Source organism: Benincasa hispida, chromosome 10 (genome assembly GCF_009727055.1).
Source record: "Benincasa hispida cultivar B227 chromosome 10, ASM972705v1, whole genome shotgun sequence".
In the NCBI taxonomy this organism is placed as follows: Eukaryota; Viridiplantae; Streptophyta; class Magnoliopsida; order Cucurbitales; family Cucurbitaceae; genus Benincasa; species Benincasa hispida.
Genome location: NC_052358.1, coordinates 19206789 through 19223801, shown reverse-complemented (window position 1 = coordinate 19223801; position 17013 = coordinate 19206789). Strand labels below are relative to the sequence as shown.

At 34.4% G+C, this 17013-nt stretch overlaps 1 protein-coding gene across 1 annotated transcript; it reads left to right on the top strand.

Moving 5' to 3' along the window:
• The first annotated feature begins 7128 nt into the window (after window positions 1–7128).
• LOC120088434 (phosphoglycerate kinase, chloroplastic) lies at window positions 7129–10348 on the top strand. The gene is made up of 6 exons (XM_039045725.1): window positions 7129–7747; window positions 8120–8197; window positions 8335–8595; window positions 8831–9148; window positions 9330–9488; window positions 9883–10348. Exons 1-6 carry the CDS (start codon window positions 7316–7318, stop codon window positions 10090–10092), a joined length of 1458 nt encoding a protein of 485 aa, XP_038901653.1. The 5' UTR covers window positions 7129–7315; the 3' UTR covers window positions 10093–10348.
• The last annotated feature ends 6665 nt before the right edge of the window (window positions 10349–17013 follow it).

The window sequence follows — 17013 nt, the reverse complement described above, 5'->3', positions numbered from 1 at the left end:
GGTACTTAAGAAGTTAAATGTAACTACAAGGGCAAAACGGTAGTTTGGTTCAACTGTACTTACGAGCAATTTGTGAAGGGTTATTGTACTATTGATTGGTTATATCCAATGGACACAGAAATATATTTGTAGTGCAAAGAGTGCAGCTGTAAGTCTTTAGTGGAGTGCTCGACAGTTAACGGATGGTGGATAATGTAATTAAAGAGTTTAATTAATTATTCATGTACCATTGGAGCTTCAAGCTATAGGTCCATAAGGTCTCCTTAGTAGCTCAAAAGGATTTAGTTGAGAATCAATTTTTTGGTTTATTTGAATTGTTCAAATTAATAAGAGGGAATTTAATTCTATATGATATAATTAAATTGATTGAATAATATATGATATAATTAAATTGATTGAATAATATATGATATAATTAAATTGATTCAATTATATATGATATAATCGTTATAATGTATTTGATACATTATAGTTTGATTGGAGGATATAAATATTTAGATGAGATTCAAATATATTTTCTATGAATGTGATTCGTAGTTGTTAAATTTAATATAAATATGATTTATATTAAATGCCATAAAATAGAAAAAAATAAATTATAGTTTATATGGTATGTGATACAATATTAAAACTACAAGTTATATGTTATATTTGATATAACATATAGTTTAATATAAATATAATACTGTAAGTTAATTATCATATTTATTTATTATTATTTTGAATAATAACTTCCCCTTTTCTCTCCAACCACCTTAGTGGGGTGGTCATTGTCTTTGTGGCAAGTGGAATAAAAGAAAATTTGTTTTCTCTTCTTCTTCAACGAATTGACTGAACAATTGTTTTTACAGAAAAGTTCTATGTGTTTCAATCTTCTTCTTCCTCCAAACTCAAACAATCTTTCCTAACCAAAATAATCAAAGTTCACCACTCCTAGACTCTCACACTAAGAATATCAAAGGCTTATTGTGGTTGTATCTTTGTTTGGTTTGAGAATATCTTGAAGAAGGTCTTCAAGAGTTGATAAGTTCGTGACTGTTCGAGGGAATCACACGAAGAAAGGTTCTTCAAAGGTGATATCTCTTGAACCTTTTTCTTGTAAAAAGCATGTTGTAGTTTATTGTGAATGAATATCTTGTATATCTAATGTAAATTTAGATTTCAATAATTAATAGAATTTGGACGATCCGCTTCTGCTCAAGGATCTCCTTTAATACGAGTTCCTTCACATCATAAGATGGGCCATCAGATGCTCTAACAACTATGAATGGCATGAATATTTGGTTGTATTGGATTAGGGGCATCATCATTGGTGGGATCATAACAGGTGGGGTTGGAACACGAATGAAAGGTGTTAGGCAGGTTATGGACCTAGAGGCTATCCGTATCCATAGTCAGTATAAGTCTATGAGGTGCATCTCATTTGGACATTGTGACCCATCCAAGTTTCATTTCCATCATCTTCGAGTTACACGACTCGATGTTCTCATTGGTGAAGACATAGTGGGAATGTTATGTCTTATTGGATTTGGAGTGCCAAAGTTTTGACTAGTTGGAATGTTTGGGATGGTTGGAATGGTCGGATTGCCCTGATTGTACATGTTTTAGTATATGTTCCATGAATATCATGCGGTGTGACTGATACGAACAAAGGCATCGGGGATGCTTCACTGCCTTCCAAAAAAAAAAAACTAAAGTTTTCATCATCGACTATATTGGAGGAGCTTGGACCAATAGATAGTAACAACATTTCATGTGTATGTCAAATCTATCTGAATCGATATTCAGTCGTTGGTGTAGAAGACTCACTGCTTCACTACACGATAAATCGTGCCTAATCTTTAGACTTTTCATGTGACCACCAACATAGTTACTTCTAGTCTGGTCCCATTCCCTACCATATTATACAAAGATGTGAAGTAATGTCATTGATCTGCAATCCGCCAGTTATAATAATCAATCAAACCTTGAAATTACGAAAACAAAAATATGTGTGGTAAACGATCGCCTACAAAAGGGTATACGATCGTATATACAATGGTGCATGATCTAATATCTAATTATTCATGACCGTATATGTAGTGGTCCACGATCGTGTATCAAATGATATATGATCATATATACAGTGGTACACGATCACATATATAATGGTATAAGATTGCATAAATAATAGTGAACAAACTTCTACAAGACATATCGAATAACAAAGACTTCAAGGAAATTGGTAGAGCAATGGGGAAAATATTCGTTTTGACTGAATAAATGATCAACCAAATGTATGAGTAACGAAAATATATGGATAAGTTAGGTTTACGTGCAAGCATACACTGTCGAATAAGTAATAATATTGGAGTATTCCAAGCATCGAACCCACATGACTAACTGCTAATTTATTTTATTACAATTGTAACTAGATGTGACCAAAGGTAACAAGTGGCAAATTGGATAGTGAATAGTTGAGAATTTAGATTAAAAACAGTAAACAATTATAATCGAACATGAGTTAACAATGCTTCGACCTTTCAGACTCTATGTCAAAGGTGATGCGACCAACCCTCCTATGCTTATGCTCTTGGTCCCATATCCGCTATTCTTAAGGTAAATGACCCTCCTATGCCTAGACTCTTGGTCTCATATCTCTTTGTGACCTTCGTTTACACCCTCGCTTTCACAGCACCAGAGCTCCACTAGATTGTTAAGTTAAGTGGCTAATTTAATTTATCAATGGTAGCTTTAAATTCAACAAAGAAAATGCATAAAATCAAGTAGGTGTGAAGTGCAACATTAATTAAGCCAGGGCATCCACATTGCCAAACCCGTATAGAGATTTAGCTTATGATAATTGATGAAATAATGAACTTTATTAAATCAAGAATCATAACTACAAAATGGAGTTCAATTGAGAGAAGGAAAATAAAATAAGTGCAATAATTAAATGGAAAATAAAATTTGGAAAAATATAACTCAAATGAAGATTTAGGATGAATCCTCAAGCCTAAAGTCTTTCCCTAGGTAGATCCCCCCTCTTTCAAGATGAAATTGCCCCTCAATACCTACTTTCGTGAGATGAGACAATCTAGAGCCACTACGCCTCAGAGGAACTTCCATTCTTAAGACTATTGACTTGAAGCATCGAGACCTAATGAACTGCTGTAAAAATGGTAGAAACTGTGAAAGATGGTGATGATTTTGGCTATGGCGAGTTGATGCCGTCAAAATAAAGGCTTCCATCCCTTTTATAGGCCCCAAAATAGTTAAAAAGGACCAAATTCCGTGCTCTAAACATTTTTTAAAGAAAAAACATAGTTGTCCAACTGATTAAATCGTGAAAATTGCAACTGCTTTTGATTAGTTTGAATTCTGGGAATTTAGGGCTGTGCATCAGATAGAAAGTCAGCAAAAACAGTTAAAAAACTTGCCAAAATTCACCAGATTAGCACCAAATCAGCACATAACATCTTTTAAGCATAATTATCCCCCTAGTGAGCTCAGTTTAAATAGATTATGAGTAAAATTAAAGGGAAACACATGCATGAATTTGTTTTTTCATAGTAAAAGTGCACAAATAGAAGCTTAAAATCATGCATTTTATGGCATGAATCAATAAAAAATATTTACAGTATTTGTTTTTGGGTATGTAGAATGATCTTCTTTGAATATTGTTCGCACTAGTCCCACAAACTGAAGTTGAAAATGATATGTGTTCGATTGAAATTGATAGAGCAATAGGGAAAGTAATAGTGTTCGATTGAAACTAAGGAGTTGAATAGGATATTCCATTACTCGTCCCATAGTTAAGATCCAGTAGCATTGAATTGGGACAATGTTGGTTGAGAATAAATGGTTGCATTCAACTATAGGTTCGATCATTGGAAGAAAAGATCAAAGGATGAAGACGAGTAAATGAGTTAAGTAAGTTTCCAAACGAGGGTATTTGAGGAATTTCACATGGTAAAAAGGTTACAAGTAATTAAGTTTTTAGGAATGGGCCAGTCATAGAAAAGTTGTAGGTTATTGGGTCATTTTTTACGATTTTCCTAGATTATTCAGGTTGATCTTAATTTAGATCTGGTGTCTCACTGAGCTGGATAAAGTGAGCCAACCTCACGGTTTCTTAAATCCATGCCCATGTTTGGCCCATGTATTGGGTTAAGAGCTCTTTTGTTTTGTGTTTTTTCTTAGTTGCAAATATAGCAATCAAGTCAAAAGTATTATCGGATATAGTAAAATGTAAATAATTTTACAAATATAACTAAATCTAGATTCAACTCTTTGAGTTGCTATATTTGTAACTCTTTAAAAATGTTGGTATATAATTAATTATTAGCCTAAAAGTACGACCCTGTGTACAACAACTGCGGGGATGGGGGATCAAACCTTTGATCTCTGAGGAGGAAGACATGCCAACTAATTTCAAGGGATAACCCGTCTAACTCTACAATATCTGAGTCATACCTATAGAACAATATTTATCATGCTCCCTATTTACCACTTGGTTAATCCATGATGGTTATTTTTCACCTTTTAACTCTATTATATTATAATTCGAATATAAATATATAACTCTGAAACATTAATTATTTTACCTATCCAAACACAAGAGTAATCATTTCAGACAATTTTATTTAATATATTTAATGCTTATACCAATAAAACAATATGAGTCATCCAAGCAGGTTTTAAGGGTAGAAACTTCATTTTCCTTTTTTCTTTGTTAATTTATTTACTATAACTAGTTCATGACACTTTACAATGCACGTGAAATTTAAAGTTTATCTTAGTACATATAGAAAAAATTAAAAACGTTATATAAAATAGTTTTTTACTTTGTTTTACTCGTATAATTTTAATTTTAACTACTTAAAAAGAAAGGATAAAATTGGAATTTGTGAAAATCTTAAAGCCAAAATATATGACTTGTCGTTCAAACATATTTTTATCATTATATATTGGTGTTTCATATCTATGATCTAAAACATACTCATATATGAGATATATCATTTCAATCTGGCTAGTTGTAATCAAATGACATGATTGTTTGTTATATCTCCATTGTTGGATTGTGATTTTTTTTTTTAATCTATGGTCTACCACACACCCATAAACAAATAGATCTATCACTTCAAGTTAAAATAATTGTAAAAAGGAATGGACGTGACTGTTCGTTCAAACATGTCTCTGCCGTATATTGTGATGTTTCATATTTATGATTTAGGTAACACATGTATATAAAATAATATACTACTTCGAACGTAACCATCTCGACCCGAATAATTGTGAAAAACACAAAATATGAATTGTAAAAAATTATAAGAATAAAATGGAGATGTAAAGACTCTTTCTCTCCTAACCTATTTTCTATATACTATAGTATAGATTTTCCTTTCTTTCTTCTTATTTATGGTTTATTTAATTAGTCATATATTACAATTAATAAACTAAATGGAAATTTAGTGTATTAGAGCATAAATTTTGCACTGTCTTGTAGTTTTTTCTCCCTATCTTATTTTGGTTTCCTTAAACTTAGGGGAAAAAAAAAACAAACAAACAAAAACAAAGAAAACAGAAAACTAAGGTCACGGAGGATAATTTTGTTTCCCTCTTCTCATGTATTTTTTTTCCTATTGTATTTGTTTTATTCTTTTTTTTTTCTTTCTAAAACTACAGCATCGTATTTAGACTAAAAATATTATCTTAACAGTTTTTATTTATTTATTTTGGAAAACATCTTAAATATATATATTACATATTATTTAATGAATGATCAACATATTAGAAAAAACCATAAAATGTTAAAACCTATGATCTTTTGGATGAGAATATATATCTCAACTAGTTAAGTTGCAATCATATCAATTGTCATGTTACAAACTAAAATCACTAACACTGACATTAAAAGAAGATATACATTAAATTCGACTAATAGGCATTGTAATTAAGAATTCTTAAAACTTATTTAAGACCAACTCAATCATCTAACATACAACATATAATAATTTTATCTTCTTAGTCTTCTTTGTCAAATATCGTAGGTTGAGTCCTCACTAGGTTGTTAATGTAAGCTAGTGAAATAGTAAACCAATCAATATTGCAAATTTAGAGACTAAACAAACACATATCTAAAGATAAGAAACCAAACTTGGATATATCAGAGTACAAGTAAAACAAACATGGAGCGTGAAGAGTTGAATCTTTGACTTCAAGGAAACAAATACATACCAATTAGTGAAACTATACTCATGTTAACAAATAAACTTATAATTTAATATTGAGAAACCTACGGTTCCACTTTAGGTGTTGAATTCAAGTCACCCCACCTCTATTGTACTAAAAAAATTTGAAATTTTGTTGCTTTGATGAAATGAATATTGAAATGTACAGAATTAAAAGAAGGCTAAATTGCAAATTGATTGTTTCAAAGGATTGATTTGATCCATAGGAGACAGATAATGGTTTAGATTGAGTACAGAGATGCAATGAAAATGATCCGGGTGTGAATCAAATATAGGTAGATCTCGTTGTGAAAGACTGATCCCTAGAGTAACTTTTATCCATTGAGCGACGACCCTTCCACTCACATTGTTGGATCACTAAGGCTGACTTTCGTCCCTAACGATTCTTGTGGTTTCGAAGAATCAAACTACAGGAAAACTAGGAATGAAGAGCTTTCCCTTATTTTTCGTCCGTCTCCATAATGGAATGACTTTGACTATTGATTCATTCGTAAAAACAACATTCGCCAACTTTTGAATTGGCATTTTTTTTTTCAAAATCAAAAGAACGATTGGGTTCATGTGGTTTAAAGAAAGTTTTAAATTAGTTATATGATTTATAATTAGAATTTAGTCCTCATAGTTTGATATATATATATAGTCCATAAGTCTTCGGGATATAGACTATTTATGAGGGTTTTATCAAACTATAAAGACTATTTATGAGATTTTATACTAAATCCTAATTTTCTCCGAGCTATAGGGACAAATTTACAAATTTAACCTTTCAATTAAAAAGAAATGGAGTGGCAAAAGCTTGAACAAATCAACCTAGTTCATCACACAATCTTGAAAGCATGGATCGTCAACCTCATCTCAACGATAAGAGATATGTGTGATCAAAGCCACAAATTGATTATTGCCCATTCGTTCTCATTGTTCTTCTCGTCCATTCAATCTTTTTCTCCCTCCACAAATCATCATCATCCTCCCATTTCTTCCACATAAAAATACGCCCCCAATTCGCCAAATCGCTCCGTTCTCTGTTTTTTCACTCACCCACAAAACCCACTTCACTCTTCTTCTCTGCATCATCATCATCAATGGCGTCTGCGGCTTCCCGTGCCACTTTCCATCTCCTTCCCACCACATCCTCTTCCACTTCTTCAACCCGCTCTGCGCTTCTTCAATTTTCCCCATCCACCACTTCCTCTTCCTCAATTCGCCTCCGCAGCTCCGCCACTCAGCGCCTTGGCTTTGCTGCCGCAGACCCACTTTTCTCCCTCCATGTCGCTTCCAAGATTCGGTCGTTTGGGGGCAAGGCTTCGAGGGGTGTGGTGTCCATGGCCAAGAAGAGCGTTGGGGATTTGACTGCTGCTGACTTGAAGGGGAAGAAAGTGTTCGTCAGGGCTGATCTGAATGTGCCATTGGATGATAATCAGAATATTACTGATGACACTAGGATCAGGGCTGCTATTCCTACAATCAAGCATTTGACGGAGAAGGGAGCTAAAGTCATTCTCTCCAGTCATCTGGTGAGCGTACTTTTGGGATTTCTTTTTTACTGGTTAAACTTTTGTTTTGCTGTATCTGGAGTTGATTAGTAATTCTGGAAGACAGTAGCTATAAAATTGTTTGAAGTGATTGATGGGGTGTTGATTTTGTTGATTTCCCAAGTGATATATTCTCTTGGTTAATGGAATTTGTAGAGAAAAGGTTAAGGGATGTTAGCTGTGATGGTACATTGCATGTAGTGGCAATTGGGTTTTTGGGTTTTTTGATTAGCCATTCATGGAAACTTGAGATCAGGGTTTAAATTCTTCTTTTTACTAATAAAGAGTGTTGATCGTATACTGTTTATGCTGCACAAGCTTGTGAATCTGTTGTTAAACAATGGAAATTTTCAGGGACGACCAAAAGGTGTGACTCCAAAGTACAGCTTGGCACCTCTTGTGCCTAGGCTTTCTGAACTCCTTGGCATTCAGGTACCTTTTTCTTCTTATGATCTGAAAAGAAGGGTTTCTTTTACTGTTCTTTGATGCCTTCCTTTCCTGTATGTTGTTAATGATCGCCTAGTCTCGGGAGGCAACATTAAACATTTCTGTATGTCATTTCCAATCAGGTTGTGAAGGCTGATGACTGCATTGGTCCTGAGGTTGAGAAGTTGGTTGCTTCCCTGCCTGAGGGTGGAGTCCTTCTCCTTGAAAATGTGAGATTCTACAAGGAAGAAGAGAAAAACGAACCTGAGTTTGCAAAGAAGCTTGCTTCTCTAGCTGATCTTTATGTGAACGATGCATTTGGAACTGCACATAGAGCTCACGCTTCGACTGAGGGAGTCACCAAGTTTTTGAAGCCATCCGTAGCTGGTTTCCTCTTGCAAAAGGTTGGATCCTTTAATTGATACCTGATCCACTTGTTACTTGCAAAAAATACCATATATTATTAATCGTATCCTATTTCCGTTTTCACTGATCTTGTATATAACTGGTATCTGGTCTCAATTTGTTCACTACCTCCGAACTTCGGTTATTTACCCCAAATTATGGTTGGTTTGATGTTCATCATGTTATTTTATTTCTATGTCTAATGATTTTTAACCCTTTTGGTAATCGCTTTAGGAACTTGACTATCTAGTGGGGGCCGTTTCAAGCCCAAAGAGGCCATTTGCTGCTATTGTTGGTGGTTCAAAGGTCTCTTCGAAAATTGGAGTGATCGAGTCACTTCTAGAAAAGTGTGACATCTTACTCCTCGGTGGTGGAATGATCTTTACATTTTACAAGGCACAAGGACTTTCAGTTGGTTCATCTTTGGTGGAAGAGGATAAGCTAGAACTAGCAACCTCCCTCCTTGCGAAGGCCAAGGCGAAAGGAGTATCCCTTTTACTACCAACCGACGTCGTCATTGCAGACAAGTTCGCTCCAGATGCAAACAGCAAGGTTTGTTTGTAAATCTGGGTTCTTAGATCCATTTCTCAGACCAATGCAGTGCTGTAGAAACACAAGCTTCTGAAATTTTATTGATTGATTCAAACAGTGGCTTGGTTTTTTCTAGTCTTTTGGAAACTTAAAAAATGCATTATGGATCAGGGAAATAAAGAACTTAATTTTTACATTGCAGATTGTCCCAGCATCCGCCATCCCTGATGGATGGATGGGGCTGGACATTGGACCAGACTCTGTAAAGACATTCAATGATGCCTTGGACACTACCCAAACTATCATCTGGAATGGACCAATGGGAGTGTTCGAATTTGACAAGTTTGCAGTCGGCACAGAGGTGAGGAATAACTTCTCCATAGTGATACAAATGCATTTTACATTGATGTCATTTTCATACTGATATAGCCGGTAAGTATTCGTACTTGAGATATAAATATTGATTTGGAGTCAAAACCAAGGAGTAAGGACAGTATTACTCTTCTAATTTTTTTTTTTTATCGCAACACACCTTCCCCTATTATTGGAGCTGGGGGATGATATACCGACCTTTACATATTTGTTATAATGCTGGAACTCTATCTGAGATCTTGAATATTTGTGGTTTTCTGAGGTGCCTGATTTATTTGGTTCATCATAATATAGGCATAAAAACCAATGTAGTTCAACATTTGTGCAGTATGTATAGCAGACGTGTTTATGTGGTCAGTACTGAAATATCCCTTTGGTTGCAGTCGATTGCTAAGAAACTTGCAGAGCTTAGCGGAAAGGGGGTGACGACCATCATCGGAGGTGGAGACTCGGTTGCAGCTGTGGAGAAGGTGGGAGTTGCAAGCGTCATGAGCCACATTTCGACCGGTGGGGGTGCTAGTTTGGAGTTGTTGGAAGGCAAAGAACTTCCCGGTGTCCTTGCTCTTGATGAGGCCGTACCTGTCGCCGTGTAGGTGATGGATTATTTGATTTAATTTTTTTTTTCTCCCCATTGCAATTGAATGCTTAAATTGCAATGTGTAACAGAGAAATATATATTGTTGTAGAAGAAGATGAGTTTTTGTTGTAAAAGTGGTAACTTCAACTGTTGTTCCCTTTCTGTCTCTGCATTTGACTTTCCCTTGCTTACTGGGAACAGACTGTAGGGATAACAACTGCCTTAAGAGTTGTAATAAATTTGTGCATGAATGTCCATTTTCCTCCTTGCCATCTTCTTCTTCATTTTTCCCCCTTAGAGAAGAGGCAATTTCCAGTAATGCTTGGTAGGAACACTTCAAGTTTATTAATTTACGAGCTTGATACTATAAATTTATATCAATTCAGATTGAGCTATGCTCGTGTTGGCAAGTCTACGCATCAATAATTGATAAATGATTGTTAAATTTTAAAATGATCTTTTGTTTAGCCTCCAAACGTTTGATTTGGTTAAGTTTACTTTTAACATTAATATTTGTTACTGTTATTCTCATTATTAGTTTTTCTTTATGCCCCATATAAGTACCATGAATTAAAATGACAATAAATCCATCTATAATTAATCTCAACGTGTGTATAGCTAACTAATCAAGATATATTACTTTGATGAAGAGTTAGAAGCTCAAATCTCCTATCTCTTGAACTTTCAAAACATAATTAGAATTTTTTTAGTACAATTGGAAAACAACAAACCTCATAGTTACTAATACAATTGCATGCTAATTGAATTACGCTCAGTTTGGCATAACTATTTTGATTCTTATTTCTATTGATGACATGCAGAAATGCATGTTATCTTAGGCATTTTACTTAGAATTATGAAGAATATGCGACAATTATGCTAGAAATTCATGAGAAAATAAGCTTGCGTCATTCAGCATGATGAATCTCGACTAACCCGTTATTATGCGTTCAATGTTCTATTTTTGTAGCTAACGTAGGAAGTGGACGCAAATGCGGAAATCGGACCACCGCATAGACGACCGCATGCGGAGAAACTCTCCATCGCAAAGGTGAACGTGTTCAATCAACGCATGGATGTTGCGGTAATCAGCCACATGCATCCATCGCATGGGAGTTGCGCTCGTTAAGCGATTGCGGTCATCGTGTAGAGTTGCGGTATTAAGTGAATGCGGTCACTGAATGATTGCGGCTACACGATAACGCATGATAAAGGGATCAACGCAAGGTTGGTGGAATGAACGCATCAATGCATCTACTTTGGGAAAAGCAAAAGATGATGTTGACATTTCACCTACCACGTTGTTAGCAACAGAGGTTCAGAAAGGACTAAACGCGTCGAATGTCAGAATCAGAGCAGTCCATTAATGCTGTCAGCGATTCATACTCTATATAAAGAAGCCGATGAGCAGAATTCCAACTGGTCCGGGGATTACCCCTGCAACCCAGGGTTTTCCCCGCAATCCAAAAAAATGCGTGAGAAAACGCTTGAGAGTTCTTCACCTCCTTCATCCATTCTGAGTGACGACCAGAGCCTTCGACCGGAGCTAGATCTCGAGAGAGTCAGCTTCACCGCCCATCCATGGCACCACCGGCAGCCTTGACGCACATCCGCTGGAAGCAAGTCTTTGCTTCCAGCCGGTCATTTCATTTTCCTTTCTTTTCCTATATTGTATTGTATGAAATTTTGTGATTAAGGAATTAATACATTTTGTTTTCAATGCATTTTTATATTTCCTTCGATTCCATCTCCATCTTCTTTACTTAGCATCTCTAACTTTCATTACATCACTTAGTGAGACTGCTTGAGTATCGCATACTTAGTCATGTGGATTAAGGATATGAAGCATGAGCAAACCACCGAGAGGTGTGCATTGCGCGAGTATGTGAGTAATCTTTTTTGCTTAGTGTGAAGCTGTAGCAACGCCTGTCTATAGGCCAACGCAATGCTTGTCTATGAGTAAAATTAGCAACAACCAACTGCCCGGAAGGGTAAGTAGTTGGTCGCATTAAGCAATGTATGCATTGTTCACTAGAGATAGGAATAATCTTATGTCAACAAAGTTCATGCGGTTACCTTGTCCTATGAATGCATCATTCATCATTTAGGCATACTCGAGAGAGTAGTCTAAAATCCAAATCTAAGACTCGAGATAGCGGATTGGAACGCATAGGCAAGAATAGGGAACTTAGAGATAAGCTTCGTTTGCTGTCATACAGCGTATGCACCATACGGATAGGATATTGCATGCATCCAGGAAGTAGGATATGGTGGTTGTATGCGGTCATCTCGACACTTATACATAATCACCCATACATCCTAGAGTTAGGCTTAAGTGTGTGTAGCATGATTGCATGACTTGCGTTGACTAAGGTTGTCTTTGCGGTCACTCTTAAGAGTTGCAATGAAAACATCTCCACATTTTATCTATTTTCCCATTCATTTGTTTCATGTCATGAGTTGTCATGTCTCTACCTCTTATTCATATTCTCATTGCGTTGTCTGTTAGTTAGGAGTAGGAGTAGTGTTAGCTTAGCAACCTCCCATCCATTATTTTATTCAACCGCCGCATGCACATTACCGCATTCACCTAGCTACAAGTCCCTGTGTTCGACCTCGGATCACCCGAGAAATTTGCGTTCGCGTTATACTTGGCGTGAGCGCAAGAAAACTTGTGACAGGACGCATGGTCATTGCATACATTTATTAATGCATAGTCATTCCAACGCATGACCATCGACGCATGACTATCAACGCATACCTTAAGAACATGCATCGCATATTGCGTCCAAGGGATTTTAGTTGTCGAGTAATTGACATCTAATTTCCCGTCATCATCTATTTTAATTTAACAATTAATGACATAACTTTAAGTATGCATATTAATATGTAAAATAAATTAGAGGTATGTAAGATAGAATCTAATATAGTAAGGATCAAAATGATTGTATTTTTTAAAGTTTAAGGACCAAAGATAAATAATTTAAAAGTTTGTGGGTTAAAATATAACAAATTCGAAAAACTATGAGTTAAAATGAGATCTAACCGTATCGTTAATATCATTTTGATCTTTGCCTCATTGCCTATAGTTATGAATATGACACATTTTCACATTGGTAACCAACCAAAAACATATCAGTTAACAATACATCTTGGTGGGAATTTTTCCTCTTTTAAAAACTTGTGCAAAAAAACTCATTCTTCCATTTTAATTTGAAACAAGCAAATTATGGGTCTACTTCTAGGTAGTGACTTTTGATCTCATAGGCCAAAAGTTCAACCACATAAGGATGTCATCTATTTATTTATTTATTCAATAGACTATTGCAATTTATTTTATTTTATATTATTTTTTCTTGCAAATAATAGAAATTTGTAATTAGGTCATTGTTTTACAACCAATTACAAGCATAACTCAAATAACTCAAATAGTTTTTCCAAAATCAAAAGGTTAGAGCTTTAACTTTCTATACTCTCTATCATAATTGTTAAAATATTAGTTCATCGTTTTGATTGATAGAACTCCCAAAATTTAAGTATCCATTGTTAAAATTATGATGTTTGCATTAATAACTAATCATATTTGGATTGATATATATATTTGAAATAGAAACACTTTTTTTTTTTTGCTATACGGTGAGTAAATTACAAAAAGTTCTTATTACAATGAATAAATTATGAAAAATGAGCATAGCTCAACTGAAATAGTACTCGCATTTAATTCAATACCTTTGCAAAAAATAGACAAATAAATAAGGGGTTTCTTACAGATTTGGCAAATTTGTTAGCTTTAGGGCTTCAATCAAACCAAGTATTTTGATGATAACAAACTCAGATTTTTTATACTAATATTTTTAGTATTTTAGAGTCACCATCTAGTAGAGCTCGGAAAGACGATTCCAACGCAATTTGAATCGCTCAAATCGGAGTTCAAACGAGAAAGTTATAAGCAAAAGAAGATTGTAGAGGAAATCCAATGTGGCACACAAAAAGTCAATATTGATGACATGGTGGCTGACGTGGTAGATGACATGGCACTCCAACCGGTCACTTTTGCTGACGTGGCACATGATGTGACAGTAACGTGGCGACCGTGGACGAATGAGATAATGACAAGTGGCGGTCACCCAGCTTCACGCGCAGACGCGCGCGTGCGCCGCACGTGCCTATGGTTTCTTCACAAAATGCAACGCGTGACATTCAATCTCCTTCCCTGTGCGCGTGGTGCCCATATCATCCGGCAATTTTTTTATTTTCATTTTTATTTTCTTATTTTCCTTTAATTTCATGATCCAATTTTCTCCAAATTCTCACCAAATTTGAGCATTTTCAAATTTGACTTCCTTCCTAAATTGTCATCCTTCAAATCCTTTTTATTCTCCAAATCTCAATAATTTCAATCTTTCAAAATTCCTCTCTTAATTACAAATCCTTACCTTTTCTATTTTTATTCAATCTCCACCCTTCATTTACAATCATATCCAATGGCCAAAATTTATCCCCCTCGCCTATAAATTCAATTTGATTTTACTCTTCATTGATACCAAAAAAGGCTATCAAGTCTTAAGCTCTCAATTCTCTCTACTCTCAAATTCTTGTCCTCCTTGCTCCTAAATTGGCCTGTTATTTTTGTGAGTTTTTTTTAGTGCTAAACATGTGTATTTAGCTTTCAAGAGGTAATATTGTGAGGTTTTCTTTTAATTTTTGGGAATTATATTAAAATGTGGGTACACCTTGGGTTGTGAGAAAAAGAAATTAGTTTGATCTTGAACCAATAAAAAGAATCTTGGGTTTCTCTTTAGCCTAGTAAAAAGAGGGTCGTGTGTCGGTTTGGTCCTCACTTGCAAGAGGATTGAAATACCCAAGAAGGAGTCTTGGAGGGTGGAGTAGGCAATTTGCCGAACCACTATAATTCCCGGTGTTTTCTCTTCCTCTCTCTCTTTTATTTCTTGTTTTCAAATTTTTTTTGCTTCTTGTCTTAGTTATTTTTTTAATGTTTCCTAATTGCATGATTTATTTTTTAGTGTGTTATTTAAATTTATCCTTGATTAAATTGTCTTTAAATTTGAAGTTATCATAGCTTGCATGATTTAAGTTTTATCTTGCATAAACTTTCTTTAATCAAATTAGTGGGTTAACTTTATTGAGCATTGTTTGAAGATAAAATTATTTTTTAAAAATTGGTAGTCAACCCTATTCACCCCTCTAGTGTTGCCTTTAGATCCCACTATTGGTATTAGAGCGGGTAGCTCAATTTTCTTATTTAAAAAAGGTTTTGTAATTTTTTTTTGATTTTACATTCTGTTTTTTTTAATCTTATTAAATCTGAAATTTTTCTAATTTTCGCAAAAAATTTGAAAAATTGAGTTTTAAAAGCTGTTTTCATTAGAAACTTTTTTCTTGAAAATTGGTTATTAAAACCTTATTTTTTTTCTCTACTTCTTAATCTTTGAAATCTTTTTGATTAAAATCTAAATTTTGGAAAAGTATTTCTCTTTATAAAAATCTTTAAAAAAAGAAAAAAATATATATTATATTCTCTTATTTTTTTGAAAAACTTAATTGTTCTGGCAACTACTGAAATAAATTTGTTTTAGATTAAAAACTCTCCTTATGAGCTTTTTGTAATAATAAAACTCCAAATATTAGCTATTTCAAAGTCTTTTGCCGCAAATTTTTATTTATTTTGAAAGAAAAGGGAAACTTGGAAAGTTGTGAGTCAAAAACGGACATTGGGCATATTCTTAGGATAGTCTAACATGTAGTAAAACATATAGAGTTTTTAATAAAATAACTCATGTACTGAAGAGTGTCAATGATGTTGTTTTTATGAAACACATGTTGCCACTAAAAAGTTTCTAGTATAGTGTATGAATTAGAAAATACCTGCTGAATATTCTTAGTATTAAAGATAGGGAAGCAAGTATCAAATGAATTCTCAGAAAGAGCCAGAAAATCCCCTCCCTCGGGATTAGAGATCTCATCAAACCATCCTCGACAAGGAGTTAATACAGGTGATGTATTCTCAAGGGTTAAGAACTCCGCTTCCTTCTTTAAATGCTTTAAATAATGTTGCTTTCGTGTCTCAAATTGGAACAAAATCCTTTAAAGAATGCTGAATCTGATGAGTTCTGGTTAATTGCTATGCAAGAAGTTAAATCATTTGAAAGAAAGTAATGTGGTGGAACTAGTCCCCGCGTCCTATGTGAAAAAAAAAAAATTTCCAATCTTGTTTATAGGTACTAAATGGATATTTAGAAATAAACATGGATGAATCTGGAATAATATTGGTTAGAACATAAAAGCTAGCAGTTCTCAGGCTATAGTCTAAGAAAAAAGGAATAGATTATGAGGAAACATTTGCTCCTGTTTGCTAGATTAAGAATCTAATTCGCATGCTGCTTACATTTGCATCTCAATTAAGAATTTACTTTATTTCAAATGGATGTAAATAAGTGCTTTTCCTTAAAATGGTTCTAATGGAGGAAAGTGTATGTTGAACAACCTCTGGTTTTGGAAAGACTTTGATAATCAATCATGTTTTAAATTAAATAAAAGCACTTTATGGTCTTAACAAGCTCCTAGAGCCTTGGTAACTGACCGTTTGAGTAAATTTTTGCTAGAAAAATGGTTTTAAAATGGGACTTATTGATACTACTCTTTTTATTCAAAAATTAAAGATAATGAATATTTTATTAGTGCAAATACTATGTTGAATGATATTAATATTCTGGTGCTACTAACTCTTCTCTTTGTGAAGAATTTTCTAAGTGTATGCATAGTGAGTTTGAAATGGCATGATGGGAGAACTTAAATTCTCCTTAAAACTTGAAGATAGATCTTCATAAAATCAACGAGAAGTACACAGGACTACTCAAAAGATTTAAGTTCGGATATGCAAAAAAAGTTAGCAATACCCGATGAGTACCACTACAAA